This window comes from Rhipicephalus sanguineus, chromosome 2 (genome assembly GCF_013339695.2).
Source record: "Rhipicephalus sanguineus isolate Rsan-2018 chromosome 2, BIME_Rsan_1.4, whole genome shotgun sequence".
In the NCBI taxonomy this organism is placed as follows: Eukaryota; Metazoa; Arthropoda; class Arachnida; order Ixodida; family Ixodidae; genus Rhipicephalus; species Rhipicephalus sanguineus.
The window spans coordinates 224693567-224708643 of NC_051177.1; the positions used below are offsets into that span (position 1 = coordinate 224693567).

At 48.3% G+C, this 15077-nt stretch overlaps 1 protein-coding gene across 1 annotated transcript; it reads left to right on the plus strand.

Annotated features, from left to right (window-relative positions):
• The first annotated feature begins 10016 nt into the window (after positions 1–10016).
• On the plus strand, positions 10017–10604 carry LOC119382257 (uncharacterized). Its single transcript, XM_037649966.1, has one exon. The coding sequence runs from the start codon at positions 10017–10019 to the stop codon at positions 10602–10604; it is 588 nt and encodes a 195-aa protein (XP_037505894.1).
• Positions 10605–15077: the final 4473 nt, after the last annotated feature.

Consider the following 15077-nt stretch of genomic DNA (forward strand, 5'->3'; position numbering starts at 1 on the left):
CACTGTAACAGACAAGAAATTTTTTTTTCCAAAAAATGCTTTCCGAGGGCAAATAGTGCACTGATATGAACGTCCACAATTTTTTACAATACAATTGGAGAGGGTCGAGCGCAATGTCTGGGACGTTTGGCGTGGAATGACCCTTCTGCATTCTGGTGAGAGAGCACGTAGAAAGGGCGAACGCGCAATACGCTCTGTTGTCAGCTATTTTCGTGAGCATAACCTGAGCTTACTGCAAGCTGATAAAGAAGGCAGGTTTGTTGTCGTCACGCGTGAACTCTTCTCGGAAAAAGCCATGCTCGCGGTTACGAAGAATTTCAAAGCAGTAACCCTAAAACCCGCAAAACTTAAGACGAAGGCCATCAAATTCCTCAGTGAGGCAAATCTGGACAAGCTAGCCAAGGTGGTGCGGAAGACAAAGACGGATAAGTTGTTAGTTTTCTTTGCAGCCAAGACCCATAAGATTGAATGCCCCTTTAGAGCCATAGTGACGGAGAAGGGAACCTGGCATCAACTTGTGGGTCAGTACATTCAACGCTGGCTAAATACGCTTGTTGTAGTTGATCCTTTTGCCACAAATTCTTCGGATGTTGTGGTGAACTTTCTGCACGATAAACAGCCCATTGCTAATGCCGCGTTCTCTTTAGACGTAGAGGAACTGTTTTATTATGTGCCACACGGCGAACTGTTTGTCGCCGTACGGGAGCTTATCGATGAAAATGGGGCTGTCCCTTTTCAGAATGCCTGTGGTGTTCGTGCTGATTCATTTCTGCAACTGCTCACCATGTACTTATCGTCGACGGTGGTTGAGTTTGAGGATAAGCTGTTTGTGCAAAAAAAAAAAAAAACGGTATTTGCATAGGATCCAGCGTAGCGCCTGTTTTCTGTCACATTTACCTTTCCAAGTTTGACAATGCTGTAAGCAGCTCTTTAAATGACCATAGGGTAGTAAAGATCTTCAGGTATGTTGATGATTTTTTGTTGTTGTTAAACCTGAAGGACCCTTTGGACCTAGAACCGGTATCATGTGATATTTTAAGCAAATTCAAAGCGTGCAGCAAGGCTCTCACGTTTGCTAAGGAACTAGCTTCAGACAATGTGATAAGGTTTTTAGATTTAAGACTAACCTTTTCTAATAACGGTCACGTGTGTTGGATGTACGCGCCCCGTACCCAGAAAAAGCTTCTACCATCTGACTCATCACACTCTAAAATCGTGAAGCGCGCCATAGCCACCTTGTGCATCAACAATACCCTGAACAGAAGCTGCCATGATGGAGCAAAATTTTCAAGAACAGATAAAACGTCTGGACGCGGCTGGCTTCCCTAAAACTGTTCTCAAGGCGGTAACTGAGGCAAAACTAAAAAAGGTGAAACAGACAACCATCGGCGTATCTACCGGGGGGGGGGGGGGGCAAGGGGGGCGCCAGCCCCTCCACTGAGAAATGTTGGGGGGGCCCCCCCACTTTCGACAGTGGTTATTGGCGGCTGCAGACTGGGAAACTAACAAGTCAGGCAAAGTTTTACTTGAACGCAGCAATAACGTAATTTTGCAATAAAATTGGTCCTACGATTCTGCTGTGACGACTGTCCTCCGTGTCATGACCACGCACTGTCGGCTACCTACGGTGCGGGCTGCATAATCCAGGCTTGTGCGTCTTGCGCTCGAGCATTGTAGAGGAGGCTATCGCTCAGCAGGAGCTCTATAACATTACAACAATCTGTCATGATTTTATTTTGTCCTGCCTGGCCTGAAATTTAAGTGATCCGCGACGCATATATGGGTGGGAACCAGCAAACGCTTTATAGCCCGATCAAACGCTCTCCTTTTTCAGGAAATTCAGTTCCTTTGAAAACGAATAGCATCGCCACTGCTCCATATTCAAGCTGCTGTGAGTTGATGAGTGTGCAGAAGTGTCCAGTATTTTAGTTGTGCCTAGCCAGGACAGCTAAAATAGATTCCCACTTTAGTCCCCGATTAGCCTGCTTCACTTGGCTTATATGGTAAACTGCAGCGATCGTAGCGGCTTGTAACAAGGCAGTGGACTCGAGTACATTGAGAAGCGCAGCTTTCAATTTGCCCCGTTATTTAATCTACCTCACCAGGGAGATGATCAGCGTCCACGGTTTTCTGGACTAGGAAGGCTGCTTACCTGCAAAGGATTGTGTCTGTTCCTAATAATGTTTATTTCTCTCTCTACCTCTTTGTCAGCAACGATGAGTACACAGAGAGTTGTACACGCGCAAAAACAGCTCAGCATCGTTATACTACAACTGAAAGTATCTATCATACACATATGAATCTATCTCGCCCACTGCTATAAGCAGCCGCTGCCAATGTGATTGGCGGGCAGCCTTCTTATTACGTTCAGAAAGGGACACTGTCTGGCTATTCCAAAAAAAAATGAGTTTTTGTTCAGCAAGGTAACATGTTGCTTATTGTGCACACTTCAATTTAACGCCGCGAGTTTTTGCAGACTTGTGACGTCGCGTGACAATTAGAGGCGATTTTATGGCACAATGATAATTTTTGACGAATAGTGAAGAACCAATGACAAACAATACGCCGTATTGAAAATAGTTCATTATTACTACTTTTTACGCAGTCATGCGTAACTGATCCACCGCGTAATTACCGCGTTCGTGGCAATTACGCGGTGGATCACTTACGCGTCATTTGTTGCGTCGTTTTACGAGCAGGCGCTGTGAGCATAACCCAAAAAATTTCGGCCAATCATTACTAACGTAATCAGACTAACGACCTATACGGAAGGAAACAATGCGCGGTAGTTTAACGTTATAATGGCCCACATTTTTTTTCAAGGAAAATTTGAGCTTACACAGTTTACATAGGCTATTTACTTGGAGGAACCGGAGGGGAGGAGTAAAGGACCACTTCACCGCTTTTCCGTCCACCCCCCACCCAAGCTGGGAAAAGTAGGAGGGCAAGGAACGACATCTAGTATATAAATTCGTAGTCATTTATAATCTTATAACTATACAAAACCAGCTCAATGTGGTTTGCTTAAGTACTAATCGACCTAACTTGGTCTTCTTCTGAAGAAAAACTTTATATTAGAGGGCTCTAACAGTAAAGAAATTGGCACTCGGTTTATTCTGAAGACTTTTGCGAAGTACCATGCATTGTCAGCCACATGTTTTGTTTAAAAATTTGCAGGACGCTTGAGCTTCGCCTTCAAGAGTAGAACGCGGTAGCGTAATCGGGCCTCGTGCGCATCGCCTTCTCAACTGCTAGCCTGGCTTCGGCTCTTGGTGTATGCCTCAACCATGCCGTGAGGAAACGAACGAGTGTGCGCGTAACATTGGCCGTTTCAAAGTATCCTATAATGCCTACTGCAAGTACAGTTGTTGAAGCGCCCACTATGCCATAATTATTCATTTTGCTAATCAGTGAAGAGCCCACTACGCGTCCGTAAACCAACAAGCGAACTTACGCAGCTGTTCACTTTGTTGGTGTTTTTGCTGCTGATGATGATTATTACAAATATCTAAGTGCTTTGTGATGAGTGGGCCTTTAAAAACCCACTCGTTGTGCGATTCACATGTTTTGATGCCTGGCGCGATTCTTGGTGGTTCAGGAGGAAAAGGAAAAAGGCACCTAATTTCGTTCTGCCTTTAGGCGACACGGCGCAGTGCCTTATAGGGGTGGGGGAAGGGGGGAATAAAAGAAAAGTAGAAAGAAATAGGAAAGGAAGTGATCGGAAGTCGACAGGCGCGACGAAGAGAGAAGAGGACAAAAAAGATTGGGGAGCCGGTCACAGGAGTTCACGGATGGGACAAAGTCGTATACTATTAGCTAGGCGTGAAAGAAAATATGCAGCGTTAGTCACTCTTGACATCGCAAAAGCATACGACAGCGTTGAACACATTGTTTCAATCAATCGGCTTCACAACCTTAACTTTCCAAAATATATTCAGGCGTGGATTGCGGAATTCTTAAGAAACAGAACATTCTATTGCTTCCAAAACGGCATCTCGTCTTCTATGTACGCTCAAACTAGAGGTGTCCCGCAAGGCGCAGTCCTTTACCCAGTATTATTTAATATCCTAATGAGTTCTATCCCTCTACATGACGATGTCCACACTTATGTATATGCTGACGACATCGCATTTTTTTCATCAGCTGGTGATATTCACGAACTGTTCCAAATATTACAGTCATACTTGTCAGCACTAGAAAGCTGGCTTGATAGTGTACATCTACTTTTGAATGTCAGTAAATGCGCCGTGCTAACATTTCCATTAAAAGACCCTATCCACATGTCACTTTCCTATCATCTCGAGCCTATTCCACAAGTAGAGAAAGTAAAATATCTCGGTGTCATATATGACCGATCTATGACGTGGAAGGCTCATATTGAAAACATCGCAACAAAGGGTGTTCGAGCAGTCGGACTATTAAGGAAGATCAGTCATTGCCGATTAGGTATGAGGAGGCATACACTTATGTCAATATACTGCATGTATGTTCGTCCAGTGCTTGAATTCGGGCGCATATTATACGCTGGGGCTCCTGCTTACAAGCTTCATCCTCTTGTAGTTCTCGAGAGACAAGCTTTGAGATTATGCCTAGGTCTTCCTAAATTTGTTGCAATAAAGGTCCTGTATATGGAAGCTAGACTCCCCTCACTTGCTACCCGGTTTAAATTGTTAGCAATGCAGGCATTTCTAAGGCTGTATGAATCCCCCGTTAGACGTTCCGAAACAGTTTTTATTGCACGTCCTGACTTGTATTTTGGATTATATTGGCCGCGATTTCATAAGCCCCGAATTTTAGTTATAGAAAGCCTTCTTGACAAAATAAACGTTCAAATTAATGATCTGTGTATAATCAGTAATGGTAACAACTCTATTAAAATACAGTTTGATGAGATTTTTCCAAAAAAATGCAAAACTAATGTCATACCGATTATTAAACGATATATTAAGTGATTACCTGGAGCATATGCCAATTAGGACAGTGATAGCGACGGATGATTTCCAAAATGAAGGAAAATGTGGAATTGGGATTTTCTCTCCTACTCTAGACTGGTCGTTTTCACTTCGCCTTCCAGATTTTGTGCCCATCTTTGTAGCAGAATTTTTAGCCATCAGTCTAGCCTTACGTAAATTAGAAGCATCAATAAGCTCCGCAATAATTTTGACGGACTCACTATCAGTATGTTCCTCCCTCACTTCAAACGAGGACTCGTATGTTTTGGATGCGTTCAAATCATTAGTCCCACTGCACATAAAGTTAATCAAATTAGTGTGGGTTCCTGGGCATAAGGGCGTATTTATGAATGAAATGGCAGACGCGCTAGCCAGGTCATCATTGAATGGCCCAGTAATTCAGGTATTGCCCGCATGCAAATTGATTACTGGTGCTAGATTTAGGAGGAAAATGATGTTAGAGGAATTTTCCGCACCGTCATTAACGACCATATTGGAATTCCAGCATTTAAATCATCAGTGGAATAGTAAAGTATGTCAATCACGAGCAATAGAAGTCGCAATCACAAGACTACGTTGTCAGACTCCCTATCTAAAATTTTATCTACACAGAGCTGGTCTGGCAGCATCGCCTAATTGTCCTATTTGCGGAATACGTGAGACAACGAAGCACTTTCTCGTTTCCTGCTAGAGGTACTCTACCTTGCGCAAAAATACCTTAGGTATTGTTTTCCGTCTGCTTAGATTAGAATTAAATGAACAAAATGTACTGTCTTTCGGGGCTTTTTCTCTGGGCCACAGTGACGGGAAGATTGCTGATGCATTGCAGGAGTTTCTTAAAGGTTCAAACAGATTTAGATTGTAAAATTTACCTTTCCAAAATATTATTTCTATTTTCCCCCCAAATTATCGGTTTTGTTGATTCAATTCTATACTATATTATTATTAGTAGTATAATTTTAACTCTAATTCATTTATACTTCTTTCGTATTAATTAAATAAAGTTTGAACTTCAATTGCAATTTTTCCTTTAAAAACTAACCGGTTCTTGGCCAATCCCCCAGTGTGGGTATGAGCCACAGCTTCCAGGCTCTACTCTACTCTACCACGATTCAGCCAGGGGCACGATGCACGTCGGTGACGACGCGGCGAAGGCCCCGCCGATGAGAGGCGCACGGCATGGCGGTCGAGGCAGCCGTCACAGAGCGTCGAAGGCGAGAGGCACGAGCGCGTCCTGAACGGGCGAGCGGGGCATCGCGGGCGACACGTCCGTCTCGCGTGAAATCCTCCGAGCGACCGCGCGATTCTACGCTTCTGCCACGCATTATTGCATGCGTTAGACTCACCTTCCACCACGTGACATCCATATAGCGTTTTTTTTTTTGCGAAGGAGTTTCAAGAAAAAGCGTGGCTCTGCGGTAGAACACCTGCTTGCCACGCAGTTCGATTCTCACATGGACCCAAAAATTTTTATTTATTTTATTTGCATCTTTCTCGATTTTTCGGTCACGGACAAGATTATTTTTCGCTCACAACCAAGGACGTCGTCACCAACGCCGACACCGCAATTTCTGTGAAACGAGCTCTTTAGCGCTCTCGCGTGAATAAGTGAGAATTTAAGGTACTAGCAGTCATAGCAGGTTCTCATACTCATCGTATCTACAACGCCAAACTAAGACTGGGAAGTTTGCTGATGGAATGCTCACATGATCAGGTTAAATTTGGGTGTACTTTTTAAACTTCATGGTAGTAAAGTTTTGATGGTCCTTCGTCGTCGATCACGAAGATCTTCGTTGATGATCGGCAGCGATGATGCACTCACACGTAGGCAGCAGTGGTGGTTAGATGAATTTAGCAGTTTATGTGAACGTAAAATAATGGATACAACTGAGCTAGAAATATACAAAAGATTAAACAGGAATAACACACAGTCTCACTCTTCTACTTATTGAAGAAGTTAGAGCCCAGACTGTCTTACGTTGCGCTCGCCGCTAGCCTCACTGATCTATTAACACATGATTTCAGCCCAGGCTAGTCTTACGTACATAGTACGGAGCCTCACCGATCTATCAGCAACGCTGATTACAGCCCAGACTGTCGTGCCGCACTCGTGCAGCTCGATATCTCCTGCCAAGAACAAAGAAAATGGGCGGTGGCCGCTCTTTGTCCATCCCTTGACCACGGCGGCCAACCAGAGCGTATTTCTTGGCCCCCGCCCACCGGGCAAGGGCCTAAACGGAAAGCCCAGATATTCCGAGAAACACTGCTTTCCTCCTTTCTCTTCCACACGTGTTCATTCACGGTGTCAGGAGCCAACACCACGTGCGCGGAATTTATCGCTTACACATTCCACTCCTCGGCCAGCAAGCAGGCCGTCGCCTGCGACTCGGCGCGAACGCGACCACAGGGGGTGTTCTGCAGTGTGTCCCCGTGGCCGACAGATGCCTTCAAACAGCGTGGCCAGCGCCTCAGACCCAGTCCGTGTTTTGACCGGAATTCCTGGAGCTCGAAAACCAGACCACCGCGGCTCTGGGCCAGATGAGGCAGCACGCACTTGCCCGCATGGCGCCACCGCAGACGGCTCGACCGTCCTGAACGCTCCCGAACACAGCGGGAGACGGCGCCGACCCCTCTCGGCCTTCCGCGAACTCGCGGTTCGTTCCTTGGCGCCAAACCGCGGCCACCATCGGCGTGCTAAAGGGCTCCTGCCCTCTCTCCTGAACGGCTCGCAGCCATAAGCGGCCTTACACGCCCCTCCTAAAGAGTATACTGGGCTCTAAACGTGCTCAGCTATACTATAAATTAAACAAAGGCCGCTGGATCGTTACGTCCGGGCTCCATGAAAAATTATTTACAGATCAACGAAAAGCAGCCTTTCCATGCAGAATAACGCCGAGAATGATACACTCAATAAAGCATACATGTAAAATTGGGCTATACAGGCAAGGTAACATAACATATTTCATTTCACTATAAAGCACGACACTTGCAAAGAAACAAAAAGAAATATTGTATGCACGTGGCAGAAGCGCTCTAAATACAGCTATACATATATCTACAAAGAGTCCAATGCACCACGAAGAGTTCCTGGCCGGAAGACGAGACAGACATCAGTCTGTCTGCCTGAGTCAGCACCGCCCGTTATGGCCGCACCCCCCGGGAGGATGCACCTAACGCCGAAGGAGCAGAGTCTTCAACAGACGGGCGACGAAGCAGAGACGGCTGAACGAACCGGGGGACAAGTGCGTCTAAGAAAGGGAGGCAACCGTCTTTCTCTTCTTCCACCAAGTTTTCGGTACCGCTATGGGAGCATCCATTTCAGTCACGACCGCAAATGTAACAATGGAAGCAATTGAAAACAAGGCACTGGAATCATTTCAGCCGAGACCCAAGGTCTTCCTGAGATACGTCGACGACTGCTTCTGCGTTATCAAGAAGAAGGACGTGCAACCTTTCCTTGACTGCCTAAATGGCATCGAGCCTTCCATCAAGTTCACGGTGGAAGAAGAGAAAGACGGTTGCCTCCCTTTCTTAGACGCAGTCTCCTCAGGGCAAACAAACAAACAAACACTTGTAAAGCGTGCTCCCACAGGCCTCGCCTTCGCCGTGTACCGAAAGCCAACTCACTCCGGTAGATACCTTGACTACGAGTCAGTTCATCCGGTAGCCCACAAACGCTCAGTGGTGCGTTCTTTAGTTCAACGAGCCATTCGCACCTGTTCCGATGCAAGAAGCCTGCAGGAGGAGCTCCAGACCATTGAAAATGACCTCATCAGGAATGGATATCCTAAACATTTTATTAAGAAAGCAACTAAGTTCATCATGCATAACCAGCAGCAAAACAGTCAAGCCATTGATAATACAGCGTCAACACGCCAGCGCGCAGCGATCCCGTACATTCAAGGTGTAAGCGAAGCCCTAGCTCGCGTGTTTAGAAAGCGTGGTGTCCAGATCGCGCATGTGCCAGCAAGCAAGCTTAAGGGTGACTTGCTAAATGTGAAGGATCCTCTCCCTCGGTAACGTTTTCCTGGCGTGGTCTACAAGATACCATGCGCCGACTGCGAATCGGTGTACATTGGCGAAAGCGGAAATTTCTGCAAGCGTTTGAAGCAGCACAAGAACGACGTTGCCAAGGGCCACACAGTGACAAATGCACTCGCAGAGCATTCCGAGAAGACGGGCCACGAGATAAGCTGGGACAACGCGCGCATCATGGCCACGGAGAAGAATTGGACGACGAGGCTCAATCTCGAGTCACTAATAATTCAGACCACGAGTAACACAATCAATAGATCATCTGGCACATTAAACCACGTGTACTCCCGGACTTTGCGTCATGCGCTCAACGCTACTTAAGAACCTGCTGCTCTGCCGTCATTCCATTGTGAACAAGGGATCCGTACGGATCCCGAAACGTCATTTTGTTGTTTTTTGACATTGGTCAGTGACCTGTTTTTTACCATGCCTTTACCTGACCAGACGGTATTCCGTCGAACTCTCGACTATATCTGAGCCCTTGTGGTGCGATGTCTCAGCTGCCCTTCCCCGCCCTTTCGTTCCCGCTTCATTACGACGCACCGTTTTCCACTCCTTACACGACATCTGTCACCCCGGCATTCGCGCTACTCAGCGTCTTCTCACCCAGCGCTATGTCTGGCCCGGAATCAACGGTGATGTGCGCGCTCGGACGCGCATGTGCCTGCCCTGCCAGAAGACAAAGGTCTCCCGTCATACTAAGACACCTCCCCAACCTTTCCTTCCACCCGGCCGTCGTTTCGACCATGTTCATCTAGACATTGTGGGCCCTCTACCAGTGTCTCAGGGGTACCGTTGACCATGGTCGATCGTTTCACACGCTGGCCAGAGGCTGTTCCAATTCAAGATATCACCGCCGAGACAGTTGCCCGCGCTTTCATTTCTACGTGGGTATCCCGTTTTGGCTGTCCTGGCACCGTGACAACAGACTGTGGACGTCAATTTGAGTCCTCGCTGTTTCCTTGCCTTAATGGCATCCTCGGAGCCAGACATTGCCGTACCACGGCTTATCATCCCTGCGCCAACGGCATGGTGGAGCGCCTTCACCGACAACTGAAGACCGCCTTGACGACCCGCCTCAATAGAGCCACGTGGGTTGACGCCTTACCACTGGTGCTCTTAGGTTTACGAGCTGTCATCCGGGCAGTGCTCAACAGCAGAGCTGGTGTACGGCACTTCTCTACGGCTTCCGGGAGACTTCTTCACGTCAACGAAGCTACCAGACCAGCCACAACAATTCCTACAACGCCTCCTCGACTGCTTTCAAGACCTCCGGCCCACTCCACCCAGACCTTCCGATTCCGAAACAAGACAATATTCGTCCACCCTGATCTGGCCACTGCAACACACGTTTTCGTGCGCCACGACGCGCTCAGACCACCTTTGACACAAGCCTGCGACGGACCATTCCGCGTCCTTAACCGCACCCCCAAAACTGCCACTCTTCTTCAGAACGGCCGTGAAGAGACAGTCAGTTTGGACCGACTTAAGCCGGCGTACCTGGAGACCGCGATAGAAAACCTCTCATCTACGCCTGACCTTCCGGTGGATTACCACAAACGGCATTATGACGGCATGTCACATTCCGGCTTCCAGTCTACACGGGGGGCCCTGTAGCGCCCTCGTTCGGGCGGCGCGCAAACCGGAGAGCGGCGCGCAAACCGGAGAGGGGACCATGAGGCGATGCAAAGCAGTGTTTCGGCATGTAGAGCCCGCGTTCTAGAGGTGGAGTGGTGAGGGGGAAAGGGGAGACGGGGAGTGGAGAGGGGGAAAGGAGAGGGGAGGGGAAAGAGAAAGGGAAGGGGGAAAGGGAAGGGGAGAGGTGATGTGGAGAGGGGGAGGGGAGAGGGGGAATGGGGAGGAAGAGGGGGAGGGGAGAGCGAATGGGGAGAGGGATGGGGGAGAGGTGATGTGCAGAGGGGAAGGGGAGATGGGGAAAGGGATAGGGGAGTGGAGAGGGGAAGTGGAGAGGGTGTGCGCATGCGCAGTAATGGTGGTCACGCCGCACACCACCACCCAGGCACGCCGCGAACGCTCAACATAAATTTTTGTTTCTCGCCAAAAACAAAAAACACTCCGATTAAACTTTCACAAATAAATCTCCTTTGTTTACTCTTCCCAACGAGACCAAGCGTGCATTTTTACTTGGACTGCATCACCACTCTACATGTGCCTGAACGTGGAGCATTTCACACATTTTTCAATGTCTGCGCCCCTTCCACTTCGAAACTACTCGGTCATCGACTTCAATACTTTTTTGACACGCTTACTGCCAACTATCGAGCCATATGATATAGTTCTATTTTGTCTGTAATATTCGTAGAATTTTTAAAAAATAATCAAAATGGGCGAAGAATTGCAGCATTGCTTCACCACAAAGCACATGGTGAGACAAGGTAGTGGTCATCAATGGGCAATAATAAGATAGTGCCATTCCTTTTAAAGTAAACAGCAGATATTAAACGCGTTCCGTAAAGTATTGTATCTTTAGAGTATTTTTTCGCAACCTATGGTTCACCCACTACGGCAAAATCACTGTAACAGACAAGAAATTTTTTTTTTCCAAAAAATGCTTTCCGAGGGCAAATAGTGCACTGATATGAACGTCCACAATTTTTTACAATACAATTGGAGAGGGTCGAGCGCAATGTCTGGGACGTTTGGCGTGGAATGACCCTTCTGCATTCTGGTGAGAGAGCACGTAGAAAGGGCGAACGCGCAATACGCTCTGTTGTCAGCTATTTTCGTGAGCATAACCTGAGCTTACTGCAAGCTGATAAAGAAGGCCGTGGTCAAGGGATGGACAAAGAGCGGCCACCGCCCATTTTCTTTGTTCTTGGCAGGAGATATCGAGCTGCACGAGTGCGGCACGACAGTCTGGGCTGTAATCAGCGTTGCTGATAGATCGGTGAGGCTCCGTACTATGTACGTAAGACTAGCCTGGGCTGAAATCATGTGTTAATAGATCAGTGAGGCTAGCGTTCCGTGCAGCTCTATAGTTCAGCACACACCACTTTTGAGGTGAACGGGAACATTCACGCCCGTCCAAGCTAGCATGGCTCGTTATTGAGCTGGCTCCCATGAGCCATTCTGAAGCCTTGACAGTGCATCCGCATTGGCATTATGCGCGCCTTTCCGATGGCGCACCGTGACATTGTATCGCTGCAATGAAAGTGCCCACCTAGCTAGCTTTACTCCCTGCGGAGTGCTGGTGGTCAGGTAGGACAGAGGGTTATGATCAGAGACCACATTCACCACTGCTCCAAAGAGCCAATAGTCAAATTTCTTGAGCGCCCATATTATTGCAAACGCCTCCCTTTCTATCGTTGACCAGCGCTCCTGTGTCGGGTTAAATCGATGGCTAGCGAACGCTATCGGCTTTTCTTTCCCGTCTGCCGACATTTGAGCCAAACAGGCTCCGGCTGCCGTGGCCGACGCATCCGTGAAGAGCCAATATGGCTGATGAGGGTCAGGAGTGTTCATGGCGACAGCCTGGCACAACGACGTCTTTGAGCTATCGAACGCCTCCTGGGCATCTTCTCCCCATGGGATTTCATTTGGCACCCCCCGCCTAGTTAACGCTGTGAACGGGCCCGCGACGTCCGCGTAGTTCGACACATATTCGCGGTAATACCCACAAAGCTCCAAGAGGCTTCTCACTTCCTTCTTTGTGCGCGGCGGTACAAGGCCTTTGATAGCAGCTATCTTTTCTGGGTCTGGGCCGTGAGTTCCCGAGCCAACCACATGTCCGAGATAACGGATATGTGTCTGCGCTACCTGGCATTTTTCAGAGCTTGCCCTCAGACCGGCATCACCAAGAATCCTAAGCACGGTGTCCACATGGCGAAGGTGTTCCTCCCATGTGTCTGAAAAAATTGCTATATCATCAAGGTACGCTGATGCATAAGCCTGGTGTGCTGACAGCAATGCATTAACCATCCGCTGAAAGGTAGCTGCTGAGTTCTTCAAACCGAAGGGCATTACCCTCCACGCGTACTGCCCATCGTGTGTCACGAACGCCGTGAGATATTCACTTTGGGGATCCATTGGCACCTGCCAGTACCCTCTTCTGAGGTCAACTACAGTTATGAAATTTGCGCGACCCACTCTGAAAATTAGCTCTCGCGGCTTAGTCATTGGAAAGGCATCCACGCGCGTGACAGCATTCAACGTCCTATAATCAATGCACATGCGCATTGACCCGTCTTTCTTACCCACACACACAACCGGGTGTGCGAATTCACTTTCCACTGGGTATATAAGCCCCAGATCAAGAAGTTGTCCAACCTGCCGACTAACCTCTTTCTTTAACAGCTCTGGAGCTCGGTAAGGGAATGCCCTTTTGGGCTTACAACTCTCCTCCAACTCAATACGATGCCGACCTACCTGAGCCATCCCAGGCTTTCCATCAAAAACACAGCGATGTTTCTGAAATACTCTCTCAATCTCCTTCCGCGCGTCAGGACGCAAATGATCCAGCTTTTCGGGGGTATCACGCGCCACAGGGGTGCAGTAGGCACCGCCTGTGGCGCGTACTCCACATCACCAAACTCTTCGTCCTCCTCGAAGACCACCCCAACGTGGGGTGGTCTTCGACAGCTCTGGAGCTCGGTAAGGGAATGTCCTTTTGGGCTTACAACTCTCCTCCAACTCAATACGATGCCGACCTACCTGAGCCATCCCAGGCTTTCCATCAAAAACACAGCGATGTTTCTGAAATACTCTCTCAATCTCCTTCCGCGCGTCAGGACGCAAATGATCCAGCTTTTCGGGGGGTATCACGCGCCACAGGGGTGCAGTAGGCACCGCCTGTGGCGCGTACTCCACATCACCAAACTCTTCGTCCTCCTCGAAGACCACCCCAACGTGGCTTACTCTAGCATAGTAGGGCCTGAGCCGATTTGCATGCACCACCGAGGACTTTCCGTCATTCATTTGTAGGCGATAAGAGTGTTCCCACTCTTTACCTGTTATCGTGAACGGCCCCAACCACCTGGCCGCCATCTTTGTTGCCCTAGCTGTATCAAACAGCAGCACTTGGTCTCCAACATTAAATTCTTTACTTCGTGCCCTCCTATTGTACACTTCAGCATATCTGCCCTGGTGTGCAGTGCTTGTCAACTCCGCTACACTCGCGGCAAGATCTAGTTGCTCACGCAGTTGTTGCAAATACTTCGATGGTTTCTCTCTTAGAGTTGCCGGCACAATTACTTCACCCGTCCAAGTCTGTTGCAAAATTGATAGAGGCTTTCTGCCATACACATGACACCCCTGTGGTGTCATGTGGCACTTCGCGGTGCGCCCACAGCACAAATGGGGCAAGCTTGTCCCAATTCTTTTGGTTACGTTCTATTACATGATACAGCATATTTTTGAGAACCCTGTTCCATCTTTCCACCACGCCATTGCTCTCGGGGTGTTCAGGGGTGAAAAACCTGGGTGAACAGCCCAATTTTTCCAACATCAACTGTGTCATATGTGACTTAAAGTTTGTGCCCTGATCAGAACAGACCATTTCCGGAACACCGGTGCGACTAAAAATTTCCAGTAATGCCTCGCATGTGGCCTTTGCAGTCAACGATCGCAGTGGCACCACCTCAGGCCATCTAGTGCAAAGATCAACGAGGCACAGGGCATATCTGTGGCCTCTCGCCGACGGCACATCGATAGGGCCGATGACATCTACATTATAACCACCTGGAATGGGTGTTCCGGCCGCGTGAGTGGCGTAATGGGTATCTTGTCACTTTGCCTTCTATCAGACCGCGTCTGGCACTGATGGCATGTCTTACAATGCTCAGCAATGTCCCTTTCCACTCCTGGCCAAAAGAAACTATACTTTATGCGTTGCCTGGTCTTTTTCGACCCCAAGTGTCCACCCCATAAGGACTCATGCGCCAGCTCCGACACCTCGCTGCGCCTTTCAACCGGCAGGACTTACTGTCTGACCTTGACTCCCGCTAAAGAGTCCTGATGGTATAAGAGCCCATCTGCTACAAACATGCCAGCTTTCTTTTTTCTTGCATCCTCCCATGACCTTCGAAGACTATCATCTGAGAGCTGCTCAGCTCTAAATTACTCTCGCTGATT